Raw genomic sequence first — 19,232 nt, 5'->3', positions numbered from 1 at the left:
CAGAGGAATTAGGAGCCGCACCGGGACCCACTAATAACTGTACAACGGACAGAACAGTCGAGCAATCACAAGATGAAGAAAGGCGTCCGCTCCTTGTCCTGAGACTGATGCTGGCTCGGCCGAGCCGGCGGACGTCTCACGTCTCCCCCGTGGCTGGAGCCCGAGAATCCCGATCGGACCAACGCCTGGAAACGCGGTGGCGCCGCCGTCGCGGATCCGAGACGGGTGGTGGAGCGGAGCTTCTGGGAGTAGAGAGACCCGAACGACCTGACCAGGGACGACATGGCCGATTGCTGGAGGACAAAACAGTCAGCTCCTGATCGCTGGGTCCTTATGCACATCGATCAACAACGTGGAACGAGCGCGTATATGTACAACATGGACACCTCGCCACGCGCAACGGCGTGAGGATTGAAAGCGTGTCCATTCGTTAGCTTGCAAGGAATTGTTGGATGTGAAGTTAGGGTGAATGATCTGTGCACGTCAAAGGCAGTCGATTTCCGGATCAGATATAGCCTTGGGAAGGCAAAAGGGGATGCGGTGTCATGTGTGGATTGTGAGACGGATAGCAGACATGCTAGCATGCTGGTGCCGAAACCTGAAGCTTCCAAGCAACAACGTTCGGGTGGATATCCTTTTTCATTTTCTCAGTTAGTTCGGATCGACGTAACCCTATGACGACACGTGGCTTGTAAGTTTCGTATATCATCATAAACTTCCCGCTTTCTTTACCGATCAAGTATCAAGTGCACTCGAGTATGGCTCGCTGAACTAGCGATGACAACGTATAACACCCTAAAATTATATTTTAGGATTTATAAAAGTTTTTTAAAAGTTTTAAATTGAAATATCTTTTAATAAGTATCTTATTACCTTTCAAGTTACTTATCCCAAAGTAAATATATTTTCTAATAAAATATTACACCAAATGAGTTAATTTATCCACTTTTTGTTAAACTATATTTTTTAAAAAACAACATCTCTTAATGAAAGTTCTACACGAGGAGTTAATATTATTAGATAACCATTTCTATTCTCTAAGGGTTGCATATGAGGCATTTGACTAAATGAATAATTGGTATATAAGTAAAATCAACCATGCATTGCATGCGGAGCCTTTTTTGTTGATTGTGCATTTAATTGGGTGTTCAAACTATATTTGAAATAGGAGAAATGATAAAACAAGAAAAAGAAAACAGGAAAAAATGAAAATAAAAAATATATATAGAGAGAGACTACCTTGTCTGGGCCGAAACCTACATTCCGGCCCAGAACCGCATCACCAGTGCGATCCAGCAGTACTCCAGCCGCGCGTCTGCTGACTTGGAGACCCCACCGATCAGTCACTATCGTGCGCTGGCCAAATTCCTCTGCCTGGTGGGCCTCCTGCTTAGTCATCTGCGTGAGGTGCGCTCGAGCAGGTGGGGCCGTTAGGCCAGTTTCACAATTCGCTCGCATCACTGACTTCGCGACCCACCCGCCAATGTCTCACGCTTCACGTCTCTAGCTCGTGGGACCCGCACTTCAGCCACCCCATTCACCGCGCGAAAAAACAACAAGTTAGTGGTGTCCGGGGCCCATTTGCTAGTAGCTTCTTCCCCGTCAAGTCCGTCGCGAACAAAGTTGTTACAACTGCCCAAGATTCGCGCGGCTCACAAAATCTTCCTAGTTTCAGCCCGTGTGTCGACCCCTCGAGAATATAACATGGCCGCCTACCTCTCCTCTAGCCATTGCGGCCTCCACAGGACCCTAGAAAGCGACTGCATCCATTGTCAAGCGTATATATATATAGAGAGAGAGAGAATTGACGCCACCCCGATTATGTGCTCAGCCTCGCCATCAATTTGCTGCAGTATGTGGTCGAGGAGGTTCGTCAGGACTCGTGAAAGTTAGGGATGTCAGATGTCACCAATTCATCGGGTGTCGCTGCAGTGATGAGAGGATTCATCGCTGGAGCTCCAGGTAAGAACTTCTCCGTGTGATTCACATTGGTGTATGCATCGTGTGGCTGCCTTCGGATTATGGTTTATGGCCTTACACCGCTGAATGGCGTGGCTACGGCCATCCGTCTGCCATGGAGGCCGACAGCGCCGCCGTTCTCGGATGTCTGGGTGAGAAGATAACGCGCTGGCCGTCGACCACGGAACAAACGGCCCAAATTAGAAGAAGTGAACTGTTATGCTTGGTTAAAACTGAGCCATTGATCTGCGATCCATCGATCTGGATTGGATCTAGGTGTTTTTAAATCCAGGTCGCCAGTTGTGAGATGGAGGGCTAGGATTACATCAGAGCGTACCCCTTCGTAGATTAAATCTGAGCCATTGATCTCAGGATGGATGGCCCAGTCGCGAGGATACCACTTCGGTCGTGGATTTTTGCTAAAGAGTCCCCAAAGTCGGGGGGAAATAATCTGCAGTCCATCTCTAATCAAAGACTATTACCGTGAGGTCCAGAATTTTAGAAAATAGACCCTAAACTTATCTAGAATATGACCCACAACATAGATCTCAGTTTTTCTTATAAATTAATTGTTAAAAATGGTTTTAAATATAAAACTTAATATGAAATAACTTAGAAACTTCAGAAATTCATAACATCTCCATTTTAACTCTGATTTTAGTGGTTCTTGAACCTAAAATTTTGTAGCGACACGTGGAATGTTATTACACAATTTGTTCTCATGCTTGGTGTAATGTTATTTTTACCTATTATTTGTCTCTCTATATGTATTGCTACGAATAGAAGCGAGGTCTCGAGGAACCTGAAGCTCCAATTGGAGAAGTACCTGTAGTTGCACCAAAAAGGCAAGTTGTGCCCTTGATCACTTTTATTTACCTAATAATGTTCTTGATAATCACCGTGACATGTGAAAGCGAAATGGGCTTAATCATTTCCTATAATCGATTTTAATGGTTGACGTCCATCACAAACCACGTGGACTAATTAGTTTGCCTAGATATCATTTATCATAGGTGCAAAAGGTTCAACACAAACCAAGCAAGAATTCAAGTTGGGGACTCAAATAAATTTGGAGCAAGACACGAGAGTGTGATGTCAATGGCACACTGGACAGTGTCCGGTGTGCACCGGACAGTGTCCGGTGCACCAGGCCCGCACACAAGCGAACAGACCACTCTCGGGAATCTCCAGGGCGCGCTCCGCTATAATTCACTGGACTGTCCGGTGTGCACCGGATATGTCCGGTGAGTCAACGGAGCAATAGTAACCTGGTACCAACGGTCGTCCGCCAAAAGTGAACAATGATGAACAGTGCGCGCAGATTCCAAAGGTCAAGTCGCTCCAAACCCCAATGGGCGTGCTGACGTGGCGTGCACCGGATAGTGAACAATACATGTCCGGTGCACCAGCGGACTGTCCGGTGTGTCCATCGCCAACAAAAAACAGTCAACGGCTAGGAAGTGGTTGGAGGCTATAATTACCCCCAACCAACTCCTTCAAAGGCATCCAAGTTTTCTGAACTCCATATTCATTGCAAGAGCAAAGCCAAACACTCCAAGACACATTCAAAGGCATTCAATCCACTCCAAGCTCCCAAAAACAACTCTAGTGCTTAGAGGCTTGTGAGAGGATTATTTGTGTTCTTTTGTTGCTCTTGTCGTTTGGATTGCTTTCTCCTTCCACATTCTTATTCATCTAAGTGCTTTGTAAAGCTAGCAAGAGACACCTAAGTGTGTGGTGATCCTTGCGGTCTTAGTGACCCAAGTGATTAAGGAGAAGGCTCATCTGGTCTAAGTGACCGTTTGAGAGAGGGAAATGGTTGAAATAGACCCAACCTTTGTGGCCTCCTCAACGAGGACTAGGTTCTTTGGAACCGAACCTCGATAAAACAAATCACTGTGTTCACTTGCTTTGATCTTCGCTTGATTTATTTTGTCCTCTTTCCTCTCTCTAAAGTTTCCTTGCTAAGATTGATTTGAGTTTGCTCCCAAACGTCATCCGCATCTATTGAGCAACTCTTAGCAAGAGAAACAATCTTCCGCACTCGAATATAATTCTAACGCTAACCCTGGCCTTAGTGCAAGTTTAAGTTTATAAATTTCAGGTTTCGCCTATTTACCCCCCTCTAGGCGACTTTCAATTGGTATCAAAGCCAGTGCTTTATTAAGAGTCTGACAAACTCGAAGTGATGTATGGAGATCACGCCAAGAGGGAGATCGTCACGGGCGACAAGGCCATAGGCTCGGGAAGGACTCCGTCAAGGGAGTCCGGCGACAAATACAAGGAGGAATCCTCTTCCTCCATCAAGTCACATAGGAAGGGTGACAAGAAGAAAAAGAAAATGAAGAAGGTGGTTGTCGGCGTTTCGAGACAGGGGGGTCCCTAAGCCGACGAGTGAGTGTGCTGCGTGCCCCAGCCCAGATGGGTCGAGCGCGTGGGCGAGCGCGAAGGGGGGAGAGGCGAGGTGGCCGGAGTCGAGCGTGAGAGAGGTGGAAGTCCCGCGGCCTTCGTGTTCGTCCCACGCCCAGGTCGGGTGCGCTTGCAGTAGGGGGGTTACAAGCGTCCACGCGGGTGAGGGAAGCGAGCGGCCCCAAGAGAGCGCCTGTCCCGTCCTCGGTCCCGCGCGGCCAACCTCCTCTGAGAAGGCCCTGGTCCTTCCTTTTATAGTCGTAAGGAGAGGATCCAGGTGTACAATGGGGGGTGTAGCAGAGCGCTACGTGTCTAGCGGAGGGAGAGCTAGCGCCCTAGGTACATGCCAATGTGGCAGCCGGAGAGATCTGGGCACCCTGCTGGTGTGATGTCGTGGCTGTCGGAGGTGCGGCGGAGCCTGGCGGAGGGACAGCTGTTGGAGCGGTCGAGTCCCTGCTGTCATCGTTCTGCTTCCGTAAGAGAGCTGGGGGCCGCCGTCGTCATAGAGCTTGTGGAGCGCCATCATTGCCCCTCTGGCGGAGCTGGCCGGATGGGACGCCGGTCTTGTTCTCCGTGACCCGAGTCGATTCGGGGTAGGATGATGATGGCGCTTCCTGTTGACGTGGCGGTCTGTGCCCTAGGCAGGGCGACGTGGGGGTTCCTCCGAAGCCGAGGTCGAGTCCGTCTTCTGTTGCCGTGGCCGAGCCCGAGCCATGGGGTCGGGCGAGGCGGAAGTCGTTCGGCCGAGGCGAAGTCCGAGCCCTGGGGTCGGGCGAGGCGGAGTTTCGTCGTCTTCTGGGTCTTAGCCCGAGTCCGAGCCCTGGGGTCGGGCGGAGCGGAGTTCGCCGTCTTTCGGGTCTTAGCCCGAGTCCGAGCCCTGGGGTCGGGCGGAGCGGAGTTCGCCGTCTTCCGGGTCTTAGCCCGAGTCCGAGCCCTGGGGTCGGGCGGAGCGGAGTTCGCCGTCTTCCGGGTCTTAGCCCGAGTCCGAGCCCTGGGGTCGGGCGGAGCGGAGTTCGCCGTGGCGCCTTTGTCAAGACCTGACTGCCGGTCAGACTCACTCTGTCGAGTGGTGCTGCAGTCGGAGTGGCGCAGGCGGCGCTGTCCCTCTGTCAGACTGGTTAGTGGAGCGGTGGAGTGACGGCGGTCACTTCGGCTCTGCCGGGGGCGCGTGTCAGGATAAAGGTGTCAGGCCACCTTTGCATTAAATGCCCCTGCAATTTGGTCAGTCGGTGTGGCGATTTAGTCAAGGTTGCTTCTGAGCGAAGCCAAGGCCTCGGGCGAGCCGGTGATGTGTCCGCCATAAAAAGGGGGCCTCGGGCGAGACGGAAGTCTCTCGAGGTCGGCTGCCCTTGGCCGAGGCTAGGCTCGGGTGAAGCATGATCGAGTCACTCGTGTGGACTGATCCCTGACTTAATCGTACCCATCAGGCCTTTGCAGCTTTATGCTGATGGGGGTTACCAGCTGAGAATTAGGCGTCTTGAGGGTACCCCTAATTATGGTCCCCGACAGTAGCCCCCGAGCCTCGAAGGGAGTGTTAGCACTCGCTTGGAGGCTTTTGTCGCACTTTTTTGCAAGGGGACCAGCCTTTCTCGGTTGCCTTTCGTTCCGGCGGGTGCGCGCGAGCGCACCCGCCGGGTGTAGCCCCCGAGGCCTCGGAGGAGTGGTTACACTCCTTCGAGGTCTTAATACCTCGCGTAACGCTTCGGCTGGCCTGGTCGTTCCCTCATGCGAACTGGCCGTAGCCCGGGTGCACGGTCGGGGCCCAAGCTCTCGGGCTGGTATGTTGACGCTGTCAACAATTTGGCTGGAGCCGGTTTTTGCGAGAGCAGCCCCCGAGCCTCCGCACAGGGCGAGAGGACGATCAGGGACAGACTCGACTTTTTACATACGCCCCTACGTCGCCTTTCCGCAAGGAGGAGGGGGGGAGTGCGCCATGTTACCCTCGATGGGCACCGAACATGGTGTCTCCGGTGAGCTGCAAGCGGGTAATCCGAGTGGACGTCCGTGCCCCGTTCGTTGGGGGTCGGCTAGGGGCCCAGAGGCACGCCCAAAAGTACCTGCGGGTGATTTGCCGGACCCGGTCCCCTGGCGACGGGGTCCGAGGGCTCGATGCCTCCCTCCGATGGGATTCCGTTACAAGATCGTTCCCGCTGGTCTCGGAAATGTCCTAGGGTACCTCGGGAGCGCAGCCCGAGCCTCGGTTATGTATCGAACGTACCCCTGGTCATCCCTCGCTCGGTGTCTGAGGCGACTGTGAACCCTTCGGGGGCCAGCCTTTGAACCCCTGATCAGTAATGGGCGCGGAGCCCGAGTAGCCTGAGGCGGCCATGGAACCCTTCGGGGGGCTGGCCTTCGAACCCCTGACCAGTAGTGGGTGTCGGGCCCACGCGATCTGAGGCGGCTGTTGAACCCTTCGGAGGGCCAGCCTTCGAACCCCTGATCAGTAGTGGGGGGCTCGGAGCCCGGTTCCTTCGCGGAGAAGGATCCCTTTCGGGGCATCCCCCTTTCCCGGTCCCTGTTGCAAGAGATAGAGAAAGAGGAAAACGGAAAAGGATACGAAATCGGGCGACGTGTCGTACCTTTTCTGACGCGGTTATTATGGCGAAGGTGAAGCGTCGCGCGCTCCTCCCGTCAGAGACCTGTCGTTCGCCCCGAGGCTATCTTAGCCAGCTCGTCTGCGGTTTCGTTGTAGCGCCGAGCGATGTGGTTGAGCTCGAGCCCGAAGAACTTGTCTTCCAGGCGCCGAACCTCGTCGCAGTAGGCCTCCATCTTCGGGTCGCGGCAGTGGGAGTTCTTCATGACTTGGTCGATGACGAGCTGCGAATCACCGCGGGCGTCGAGGCGTCTGACCCCTAGCTCGATGGCGATCCGCAATCCGTTGACCAGAGCTTCGTACTCGGCCACATTGTTGGACGCCGGGAAATGGAGGCGCAGCACGTAGCGCAAGTGCTTTCCGAGGGGCGAGATGAAGAGCAGGCCCGCGCCGGCCCCCGTCTTCATCAGCGACCCGTCGAAAAACATGGTCCAGAGCTCCGGTTGGGTCGGAGTCGTTGGCAGCTGGGTGTCGACCCATTCGGCCATGAAATCCGCCAACACCTGGGACTTGATGGCCTTCCGAGGGGCGAACGAGATCGTTTCGCCCATGATTTCCACCGCCCACTTTGCGATCCTGCCCGAGGCCTCTCGGCACTGGATGATCTCCCCCAGGGGGAAGGATGACACCACAGTTACCGTATGAGACTCGAAGTAGTGTCGCAGCTTCCGCCTCGTCAGGATCACAGCATACAACAGCTTTTGAACTTGTGGGTAGCGGATCTTAGTCTCGGACAGCACTTCGCTGATGAAGTAGACCGGCCTCTGAACGGGCAATGCATGCCCTTCCTCTTGCCTTTCGACCACAATCGCGGCGCTAACCACCTGAGTGGTCGCGGCGACGTAGACCAAGAGGGCTTCTCCGTTCGCCGGGGGCACCAAGACAGGCGCCTTTGTAAGGAGCGCCTTCAGGTTGCCGAGGGCTTCCTCGGCCTCAGGGGTCCAAGCGAAACACTCAGCCTTCCTTAAGAGGCGGTACAGAGGCAGACCTCTTTCGCCGAGGCGTGAGATGAAGCGGCTCAAGGCCGCGAGGCATCCCATGACCCTCTGTACCCCTTTTAAGTCCTTGATGGGTCCCATGCTGGTGATGGCCGCGATCTTCTCCGGGTTGGCTTCGATGCCTCGCTCGGAGACGATGAACCCTAGGAGCATGCCTCGGGGGACCCCGAAGACACACTTCTCAGGATTAAGCTTGACTCCTTTCGCCTTGAGACACCGAAATGTCACTTCAAGGTCGGAGAGGAGGTCGGAAGCCTTCCTTGTCTTGACTACGATGTCATCGACGTAGGCCTCGACTGTGCGACCGATGTGTTCGCCGAACACATGGTTCATGCACCGCTGGTACGTCGCGCCCGCATTCCTCAATCCGAACGGCATGGTGACATAGCAGTACATGCCGAACGGCGTGATGAAAGAAGTCGCGAGCTGGTCGGACTCTTTCATCCGGATCTGGTGATACCCTGAGTAGGCATCGAGGAAGGACAGGGTTTCGCACCCAGCGGTGGAATCCACGATTTGGTCGATGCGAGGCAGAGGGTAGGGAACCTTCGGGCATGCTTTGTTGAGACCAGTGTAGTCTACACACATCCGCCATTTCCCCCCTTTCTTCCTCACAAGCACAGGGTTGGCAAGCCATTCGGGATGGAATACCTCTTTGATGAACCCTGCTGCCATTAGCTTGTGGATCTCTTCGCCAATCGCTCTGCGCTTCTCCTCGTCGAATCGGCGCAGAGGCTGCCTGACGGGTCGGGCTCCGGCCCGAATATCCAGCGAGTGCTCGGCAACATCCCTCGGTATGCCGGGCATGTCCGAGGGACTCCACGCAAAGACGTCGGCGTTTGCGCGGAGAAAGTCGATGAGCACTGCTTCCTATTTGGGGTCGAGCCCGGAACCGATCCGGACCTGCTTGGTGGTGTCGCCACTGGGGTCGAGAGGGACGGCCTTGACCGTCTCCGCTGGCTCGAAGTTGCCGGCGTGGCGCTTCACGTCTGGCACCTCCTTGGAGAGGTTCTCCAGGTCGGCGATGAGGGCCTCGGCGTACTCCATGCACTCCACGTCGCATTCGAACGCGTGTTTGTACGTGGGGCCGACGGTGATGACCCCGTTGGGGCCCGGCATCTTGAGCTTCAGGTAGGTGTAGTTGGGGACGGCCATGAACTTCGCGTAGCATGGCCTCCCTAGCACGGCGTGGTAGGTTCCTCGGAACCCGACCACCTCGAACGTCAGGGTCTCCCTTCGGAAGTTGGAGGGTGTCCCGAAGCAGACGGGGAGGTCGAGTCGCCCGAGGGGCTGGACGCGCTTCCCAGGGATGATCCCGTGGAAGGGCGCAGCGCCTGCTCGGACGGAGGATAGATCGACGCGCAGGAGCTTGAGGGTCTCGGCGTAGATGATGTTGAGGCAGCTGCCCCCATCCATCAGGACCTTGGTGAGCCTAACATCGCCGACAACGGGGTCGACGACGAGCGGGTATTTCCCCGGGCTCGGCACATGATCGGGGTGGTCGGCCTGGTCGAAAGTGTTGGGCTTGTCGAACCAGTCTAGGTAGACTGGCGCCGCCACCTTTACCGAGCAGACCTCCCGGCGCTCTTGCTTGCGGTGCCGAGCCGAGGTATTCGCCGCATGCCCTCCATAGATCATGAAGCAGTCGCGGACCTCGGGGAATTCTCCTGCTAGGTGATCTTCGTTCTTGTCGTCGTCGCGGGCCCTGCCACCCTCGGCGGGTGGCCCGGCCCTGTGGAAGTGACGCCGAAGCATAACGCACTCCTCGAGGGTGTGCTTGACGGGCCCCTGATGGTAGGGGCACGGCTCCTTGAGCATCTTGTCGAAGAGGTTCGCACCTCCGGGGGGCTTCCGAGGGTTCTTATACTCGTCGGCGGCGACAAGGTCCGCGTCAACGGCGTCGCGTTTCGATTGCGACTTCTTCTTGCCTTTCTTCTTGGCGCCGCGCGGAGCAGACGCCTCGGGAGCCTCTTCCGATGGGCGGCCCTGGGGCTGCTTGTCTTTTCGGAAGATAGCCTCGACCACCTCCTGGCCAGAGGCGAACTTGGTGGCGATGTCCATCAGCTCGCTCGCCCTGGTGGGGGTTTTGCGACCCAGCTTGCTCACCAGGTCGTGGCAAGTGGTGCCGGCGAGGAACGCGCCGATGACATCCGAGTCGGTGATGTTGGGCAGCTCGGTGCGCTGCTTCGAGAATCGCAGGATATAGTCCCGGAGCGACTCTCCCGGCTGTTGCCGGCAGCTTCGAAGGTCCCAGGAATTCCCGGGGCGCACATATGTGCCCTGGAAATTGCCAGCGAAGGCTTGGACCAAGTCGTCCCAGTTGGAGATCTGCCCCGGAGGCAGGTGCTCCAACCAGGCGCGAGCAGTGTCGGAGAGGAACAGGGGGAGGTTACGGATGATGAGGTTGTCGTCGTCCGTTCCACCCAGTTGGCAGGCAAGGCGGTAGTCCGCGAGCCACAGTTCCGGTCTTGTTTCCCTCGAGTACTTTGTGATAGTAGTCGGGGGTCGGAACCGGGTCGGGAATGGCGCCCGTCGGATGGCCCGACTGAAGGCCTGCGGACCGGGTGGTTCGGGCGAGGGACTCCGATCCTCCCCGCTGTCGTAGCGCCCTCCACGCCTGGGGTGGTAGCCTCGGAGCATCCTTTCGTCGAGGTGAGCCCGACGGTCGCGTCGATGGTGCTCGTTGCCGAGGTGGCCCGGGGCCGCAGGCGCGGTGTTGCGCGTGCGCCCGGTGTAGACCGAGGCTTCCCGCATGAATCGGGAAGTCGTGGCATGAGGTTCCGAGGGACAACCTTGCCTTCGGGAGGCAGTGCTCTCGGCCCGCCGGGCCGCAGCGCCTTCCAGGAGATTCTTGAGTTCTCCCTGGATTCGCCGACCCTCGGTGGTTGACGGCTCCGGCATCGCGCGGATGAGCATTGCTGCGGCTGCCAGGTTCTGACCAACCCCGCTGGATGCGGGCGGCGGCCTGATCCTGACATCGTCGGCGACGCGGTGCTGGAGACCTCGGGGCAGGTGACGTATTTCTCCGGCCAGGGGTTGGCCCACCCACGCCTGTCCGACGTCCCGACGGATCGGCTCAAGCGCTCCTGTTCCCTCGTTGAGCCTGGCCTGCGCCTCGCGGACTTGCTCGAGTTGTGGGTCGTAACCTCCCGCCGGAGCGGGGACCACAGCTAGCTCCCGTGGGATGTCGGCGCGAGGCACCGGCCTAGGGAGATCACCGTCCTCCGGCATGCCAAGATGGTTGCCTTCGGAGGGATCCCCTAGCTCGATGTGGAAACATTCGCGGCTTGGGCCGCAGCTCTCGTCGCCAAGGCTGCGGCTTCCATCGGAACAGTCGGATAGGCAGTAGTCACATGCGGTCATGGAGTCCCGCACGGCGCTGGGGTTGCCAAGTTCGGAGAAATCCCAACCGATGCTGGGATCGTCATCTTCCTCGGACCCAGAGGGCCCGTAGGTCGAGACGTCCGTCAGTCGGTCCCAAGGCGACCGCATACGGAACCTCAGTGGGGTTGCACTCGCCTTAATGAGAGCGCCCGCCAAAACGAGGTCGTTTGGCGGGTTGAGGCCGAGTCGAAATGACGCAAGATGGGAGTTAGTCGTTACCTTTTGGTCGACGAGGAGCGACGTAGTCACATCGGGGACTGGTTGCACCATCATCTCTGGTCCGAGGGCGACGTCCTGCAGGCTTTCCGCGAGCGCGCCGGCGCTGTCTTCTTGCTCGGGGTCAGCGTGCCGCGGGGGGACGGCGCTTGCCTCCGTCTTGAACGCGAGGTCGACGTCCGGCGTGCCTTCCGTCGGGGTGTCGGGGGCGTCGATTTGCTCGACGGCCGACGAAGCGCGGCCTCCCACCTGGCCTTGACGGCCCCGTCTCCTCCTCCGTTGGCGGGGGAGAGAACGGAGCGAGCCCGAATGTTGCCCTTCCACCACGCGGGGAAGACGTCGTCGATTCCGCCGCCGGCTGGTGGGTTGTCGGCCGCCATTGTCGTAGTCGCGCGGCGGTGGAAGGAGTATCATGTCGTAGCTGCCGTCGAAGGACATGAACTCAAGAGTCCCGAAACGAAGCACCGTCCCGGGGCAGAGAGGTTGCTGGAGACTGCCCATCTGGAGCTTGACGGGGAGCTGTTCGTCAGCACGCAGCAGGCCCCTACCTGGCGCGCCAACTGTCGGCGTTTCGAGACAGGGGGGTCCCTAAGCCGACGAGTGAGTGTGCTGCGTGCCCCAGCCCAGATGGGTCGAGCGCGTGGGCGAGCGCGAAGGGGGGAGAGGCGAGGTGGCCGGAGTCGAGCGTGAGAGAGGTGGAAGTCCCGCGGCCTTCGTGTTCGTCCCGCGCCCAGGTCGGGTGCGCTTGCAGTAGGGGGGTTACAAGCGTCCACGCGGGTGAGGGAAGCGAGCGGCCCCAAGAGAGCGCCTGTCCCGTCCTCGGTCCCGCGCGGCCAACCTCCTCTGAGAAGGCCCTGGTCCTTCCTTTTATAGTCGTAAGGAGAGGATCCAGGTGTACAATGGGGGGTGTAGCAGAGCGCTACGTGTCTAGCGGAGGGAGAGCTAGCGCCCTAGGTACATGCCAATGTGGCAGCCGGAGAGATCTGGGCACCCTGCTGGTGTGATGTCGTGGCTGTCGAGGGTGCGGCGGAGCCTGGCGGAGGGACAGCTGTTGGAGCGGTCGAGACCCTGCTGTCGTTGTTCTGCTTCCGTAAGAGAGCTGGGGGCCGCCGTCGTCATAGAGCTTGTGGAGCGCCATCATTGCCCCTCTGGCGGAGCTGGCCGGATGGGACGCCGGTCTTGTTCTCCGTGACCCGAGTCGATTCGGGGTAGGATGATGATGGCGCTTCCTGTTGACGTGGCGGTCTGTGCCCTAGGCAGGGCGACGTGGGGGTTCCTCCGAAGCCGAGGTCGAGTCCTTCTTCTGTTGCCGTGGCCGAGCCCGAGCCATGGGGTCGGGCGAGGCGGAAGTCGTTCGGCCGAGGCGAAGTCCGAGCCCTGGGGTCGGGCGAGGCGGAGTTTCGTCGTCTTCTGGGTCTTAGCCCGAGTCCGAGCCCTAGGGTCGGGCGGAGCGGAGTTCGCCGTCTTCCGGGTCTTAGCCCGAGTCCGAGCCCTGGGGTCGGGCGGAGCGGAGTTCGCCGTCTTCCGGGTCTTAGCCCGAGTCCGAGCCCTGGGGTCGGGCGGAGTGGAGTTCGCCGTCTTCCGGGTCTTAGCCCGAGTCCGAGCCCTGGGGTCGGGCGGAGCGGAGTTCGCCGTGGCGCCTTTGTCAAGACCTGACTGCCGGTCAGACTCACTCTGTCGAGTGGTGCTGCAGTCGGAGTGGCGCAGGCGGCGCTGTCCCTCTGTCAGACTGGTTAGTGGAGCGGTGGAGTGACGGCGGTCACTTCCGCTCTGCCGGGGGCGCGTGTCAGGATAAAGGTGTCAGGCCACCTTTGCGTTAAATGCCCCTGCAATTTGGTCAGTCGGTGTGGCGATTTAGTCAAGGTTGCTTCTGAGCGAAGCCAAGGCCTCGGGCGAGCCGGTGATGTGTCCGCCATAAAAAGGGGGCCTCGGGCGAGACGGAAGTCTCTCGAGGTCGGCTGCCCTTGGCCGAGGCTAGGCTCGGGTGAAGCATGATCGAGTCACTCGTGTGGACTGATCCCTGACTTAATCGTACCCATCAGGCCTTTGCAGCTTTATGCTGATGGGGGTTACCAGCTGAGAATTAGGCGTCTTGAGGGTACCCCTAATTATGGTCCCCGACAGTGGTCTACTACGAGACCGACTCTTCATCACCTTCCACGTCTGGCGCCGAGTCTACAACTTCGACGTGCCATGAGCGTAAGAAGTATAGTAAGATGCCTCTTCGCTATCCTCGCATTCCTAAACGCGCTTAACTCCACCTGCGCCAGGGGCTCCATTACTATTGTATGTGGCAGCTTCGCACTCTACAGTGAGTGCGGCGCTTATACAGGAGAAGCTTGAAGGACAAATTAAAAATCAAGCCCCAGTATACTTTATCTCCGAGGTTCTAAGTTTATCAAAGAAAAACTATACAGAGTTGGAGAAGGTGTTGTATGCTGTGTAAATGGCATCCAGGAAGCTTTGACATTATTTTCAAGCATACCACATAATTGTTCCTTCATCACAGTTTCTGAAGGATATCATGAGGAACAGAGAAGCTACTGGAAGGATTGGAAAGTGGGCTGCAGAGCTTAACGAATTCACTATTGACTATGTGCATAGATCCTCAATTCAGTCCCAGGCGTTAGCAGACTTCATTGATGATTGGACGCTAGGGGCTCAGAAAGAAGAAGCAAATAAAGATGCCAAAGCTTAGACAGTGTTCTGCGACGGTTCCTGGGGAACCTTCGGTGCAGGTGTGGCTGCTGTCCTAGTTGCACCTTCCAAAGTCAGAACATGCTATGCAGCAAGGCTTGATTTCAGTTGTACAAACAATATTGCTGAATACGAAGCTTTACTTTTGGGACTTGGAAAGTTAAAGGCAATGGGAATAAGAAGGGCAGTCCTTAAAACCGACTCTCAAGTTATTTCTGGTCATGTTGACAAGAGTTGCAAGGTAAGAGATCCGAAGCTTGAGAAATACCTGGACACAGTTCGAAGGCTTGAAGCTTCTTTCGAAGGATTTTCTGTTAAGAATATTCCAAGAGGGGAAAATGAGCATGCTGATCTACTAGCCAAGTCAGCGGCACAGGGCTTCCTCTACCTTCGGAAGTATTTTTTGAGACAATAAGAGCACCTTCGGTGGAACTCCTCGAAAGAGCAGTGCTCACAATATCTCCTGTCCATAGTGAAGATTGGAGGACTGAGATTATATCTTTCCTCTAGGGTAATTGTCTCTCGGATGATGAGGTTTATAACAAAAGAATGGAAGCAAGAACAAAACCATATGTCATAATAGAGGGAGAATTATATAAACATGGAGTTTGTTCCCCACTTCTCAAGTGCTTATCCAGAACCGAAGGTATAGAACTAATGAAGGAGATACATGCAGGACTGTGTGGATCTCATATTGGATCCAGACCTCTTCTAGGAAAGGTTTTCCGACAAGGATTCTATTGGCTGAAGGCAGCTTCGGACACAACAGATTTGGTTCAAAAGTGCAAAAATTGCTAAAAATGTGCAAGAGATCAGAAGCAACCTTCATCATTGACTCACCTAATACAACCAACCTGGCCGTTGCAAAGATGGGGCCTGGATCTGCTAGGTCCACTTCCACCAGCGCAGAGCAACTTGAGATATGTCGTGGTCGCGGTAGAATATTTTTCTAAGTGGATCGAAGCGAAGCCTTTGGCTACAATAACTTCGGCTACAGTCTAAAAATTCTTCTGGCAGAATATAGTTTGTCGCTTCGGTGTGCCGAAGGCTATAACTGTGGACAATGGAACACAGTTTGATGCTAAACTTCCAAAGATTTCTGCGATCAGATCGGCACAAAAATTCATTTTGCATCAATCAGGCACCCGAAATCAAACGGGCTAGTTGAAAGGGCAAATGATATTATAATGACGGGAATAATGAAGTTAATCTTCAATCAGCCCAGAGGAAAGTGGCCAGATGAGTTGGTTAAATTGGTGTGGAGCCACAATACAACTATATCAAGATCAACAGGTTTTACACCATTCAAATTACTATTTGGAGACGAAGCTATAACCCCCGAAGAGGCTAAAGCGGGGTCAATAAGAACAGTAGCTTCGGTAGAAGACTGTTGGAACTTGCTCTCAGCAGCAAGAAGGCCAACAAGGGTGGACAGTGGTGACAACAGGGTTACGTGCTCGGGGGCAATAGCTCTGTTAATCTAGCCTTTCACAGGCACTGTGCGGGGGTATTTATAGGTATCTGAGTGCCCAACGCCTTGTGTTAAGGACGCATGTGCCCTCAGACACCTAGTTTATCCCCAGAATATTCCCATAAAGCAGGGTTACAAGCTGTAATTACAAGTATGCCTTTACAAGTTAGGCCCGTAATACAGAGGCGGCCTCGCGGGGCCCGTTACAATGGGCCAGATCACACGTGGGCCTTGGGACTATCCGAGGCCGCACGCGGGAAGACATCGCCGCAGGCCTTCGTCAAAGTGCCGAATCAAGCGAAGGATGTCCCTGCCCGTTTTGTCTCTTTCAGACCAGCGGCTGCAGCGAAGGCCTCGAGCGAAGGGTGGCGTCTTTGCCTTCGCCCCAACATTTGCCCTCCGAGGGACCAGTTCGACAAAGTCACCTGGTGCCGAAGACGTCGCTAGATGGCGGAGACGCTGCCCTCGCTCGAAGTGGTTCCGCGGGGGTTTTTGATGTGACCGTTGATGGACGGCGTACTGTTGGATTGCGGGTTTCCCGAAGCGTCGCGGCCTGTCGGATTGCGGGTTTCCCGAAGAGCCGCGCCCTGCCTATAAAAGGGGGCGGGGGTCGGCGCTGTTTGAACTTTGCCTTCCGCGCTCCGTAAAACCCTAGCCGCCCGCCGTCTTGCTGCTCCTCTTCCTCCGCTGCTCCTTTTGCTCGCCGGCGTTCTGGCTCGAGTGAAGCAGACCGCCCGCCGCCACCGACGGTACGTAGCAATGCCATCCTCTTCTTCTTCCGCCGACGCCACGCCGCCGGCCGCCGCCTCGTCTGAGGAGACGTTGAGTAGCGTGATGGTGGAGGAGTTGCGCGCCGGCGACTCTGTTGATTTTGGTGTGTCGCGGATGACGTCAGCCCGTGTTGAAGATATGCAGCGGTTGGGCTACTTTGGCGGCGAAGTCGCTCGTGCTCCGGGGACGGAGGAAGTCCCCGAGCCGGAGGGCGAGTTGGTTGTTTTCGAGGCGTTCTTCGTCGCCGGACTCCGCTTGCCTGCGCACCGGTTTGTTGGTGAAGTCCTGCGTAGATTCAGCGTTCAAATACATCAGCTGACACCGAACGCCATAGTGGCGCTGGCGAAGTATGTCTGGGCGACGACTTCGTACGGCGGACAGCCGTCAGTTGAAGTTTTTGCGAAGAATTATTGTTTGCATTGGCAGAAAAGGATGGTTGAGGACGGAGTTGCCCAGTTCGGGTCATGCACATTCACGCCGAAGACCGGCAAGACCACAATGCCAGTAGTGGAGTTGGTTCCGTGCGCCCGCAACAAGTGGGGCAATTGGAATGAATTTTGGTTTTACGTTGCTGAGGCTACTGTCGAAGGCCATGAAGGACTCCCCGTGTCTGAAATGTGCTCTCACTATTACTCTGCGTATCCGCCTTTTGAAGTGGCAGAAGAGGATGCAGATGAAGGGGCCCTTCGGTGCGCCGCCGGTCAGAGCAGCGGTCGTGATTTAGTTGAAGAGTTCGTGGCGTACGGGGTATGGCCCTTGGCGCACGGCTGGGCGCTGGGCGAAGTATGCCCTCGCCAGATGCCTTTTCACGGAGGAAGGGTGGTGCGAAGTCCTGCCTTCGCACTGAATTTGCGAAACCGTGACCCGGCCGCCTTTGTGCGTGATGCGGAGGACTTGGCGGTGCGGCTCGTGGGGCATTATGTGGCGAGGACGGAAGGCCAGCGCAGCTTTGATATCCGCGGGTCAAATGAACGTTTGAACAGAGTCTTCGAATTAAATCAATTGCCGTACGACGGCTACCCTGGTCAAGACGAAGCGGACCGCCGTGGGAAGAAACCGGCAGTGGAGACTGGAGGCGACCCTGCGCTGGTGGCCGCCACCTCCTCGAAAAAGAGAAAATTAGGTACTGCGATGGGAGGACTTGGGGTGTCTGATAGTTTTGCTAGAGAGTTAATGAGGACGTGTGCGGCCCCGGGGGAAAGGATGTCTTCGCCCGAGCTCCGGGAGTCTTCGGCTCGGATGCTGAGGGTTACCGGGGGTTGTTGGCCTAAAGACGTTCCTATCCCCTGCGCGGCCGAGGAGGACTGTTTTACATCTCGTATGGTTCATCGGTGGAGAGTTTTTCCTTACGGGCAAAATATCGGTGCTGTTGTGTGGGCAGTGATGGACAAGGATCGCCAAGGGGCGGCGCAAAAACGCCAGGCGACTGTCAGGGTTCACGAAGCTCGGCCGAAAAGGCAGCGGGGACCGGCGAAGGCTGCGGCCTCCGGCGGAGGCAAACCGCCGCTGCCGGCGAAGGCGGGCGCCTCTGCGCCTAGCAAGGCGCCGGAGGCAACGGTGGGCGCCGGAGGCCCCAGACTGACGAAGGTGGTGCCGCCGGCCAGCGGAGTGGCGGAGGCTGCGAAGGCGGCTCGGACGTTGCCGCTGCCGGGCAAACGCGTTGCCGACTTCGGCACCGAGATTAATGTGGATGATTATCTTGGGGGTAAGTCTATATATATATATATTATTTATTATTATTATTATTATTATTATTTTAATCTGTTGACGCGTTGCAGGGTCGGACGAGGGCCAGCTTGCTCTTGCTGCGCCTGGCGCGGCGATCGTGACAGCTGCGCTAGCGCCGAAGGCAAGGGGTGAGACCCTTGGCGTCGGAGGCGAGGTGTCGGCCCTCGCGCTGGTCAGGGACGAGGCGGGCGCGGCGACCCGCCGGCTGAAAGGAGTGACGGAGGCGCTGAGTCAGGCGACGGAGGCGCTGAGTCAGGTCCGCTGAGCTATTTTTTTTAGCAACGGCCTTACGTGTGCTCTGCAGGTGGCTGACTTCACCAGCCGCACAGCGTCGGGGGCCCTCACGGCAGCTTTGTCTGCCGAAGTCGAGAGACTTCGGACGCAACATGCTGACGCTGTCCGTGAGAAGTCGGCCTCCGACAGCAAGTGCCGCAAACTGGCGGACAAGGTGGCCGCCCTGGAGAAGGAGAAGGCTGACCTCCGGCGCCAGCTGGCGGGGGAGAGGAGGGAGGCCAACGAAGCCATCGCCAAAGAGCAGGCTGCGCAGGCGGAGGCCAGGCTGGTGCGGGCGGAAGGCAATATCGCCAAGGAGCTCGCCGGAGAGCTGCAGGGGCGGCTTACTGCCCTGGAGAGCCGCGCGGAGGGGGCTGAGGCCGCGATGCGAGCGGAGGCCGAACGGACGCGCACGCAGCTCATGACTGCATATCACGAGCTGGGTGTGCGGACCGGTGACTTCGAGGTGCCGGAGCGAGAGGCCGGGCTTCGCTGTCTGGAATGGGTGCAGGAGGAACTGCAGGAGCTCCCCACTGTCTTGGCGGGGTTAATGTCGTTCACCTCCCTGGTCACCTGCGAGGCGGCGATGAACGCACTCTCTCGCGAAGGGTGCCGGCACTTTGAGGCCCTCGACCAGGCAGATGAGGATTTTGGGCGAGATATCTTTGAGGTCGAAGACCCCGTGGTGAAGGAATCCGCCGGGGCCCTTTATGACCGGATGTGGGGTTCGTAC

At 56.9% G+C, this 19,232-nt stretch overlaps 1 protein-coding gene across 4 annotated transcripts in view; it reads right to left on the bottom strand.

The window, feature by feature from the left end:
* LOC100278970 (uncharacterized) overlaps nt 1-725 on the bottom strand; it is a 28,453-nt gene extending 27,728 nt beyond the window's left edge. For 2 of the 4 annotated variants that reach the window (XM_035965981.1, XM_020549778.3), the window contains exon 1: nt 70-725. In XM_035965981.1, coding sequence (XP_035821874.1) covers nt 70-341 — 272 coding nt within the window. In that variant the 5' untranslated portion in view covers nt 342-725. The remainder of the gene's footprint in view (nt 1-69) is intronic. The other 2 variants (NM_001152063.2, NM_001360924.1) reach the window with 1 other exon arrangement.
* Nucleotides 726-19,232: the final 18,507 nt, after the last annotated feature.

Source organism: Zea mays, chromosome 1 (genome assembly GCF_902167145.1).
Source record: "Zea mays cultivar B73 chromosome 1, Zm-B73-REFERENCE-NAM-5.0, whole genome shotgun sequence".
NCBI lineage: Eukaryota > Viridiplantae > Streptophyta > Magnoliopsida > Poales > Poaceae > Zea > Zea mays.
Note: the sequence above shows the minus strand (reverse complement) of the source record. Positions and strands in the feature narration are given on the sequence as shown.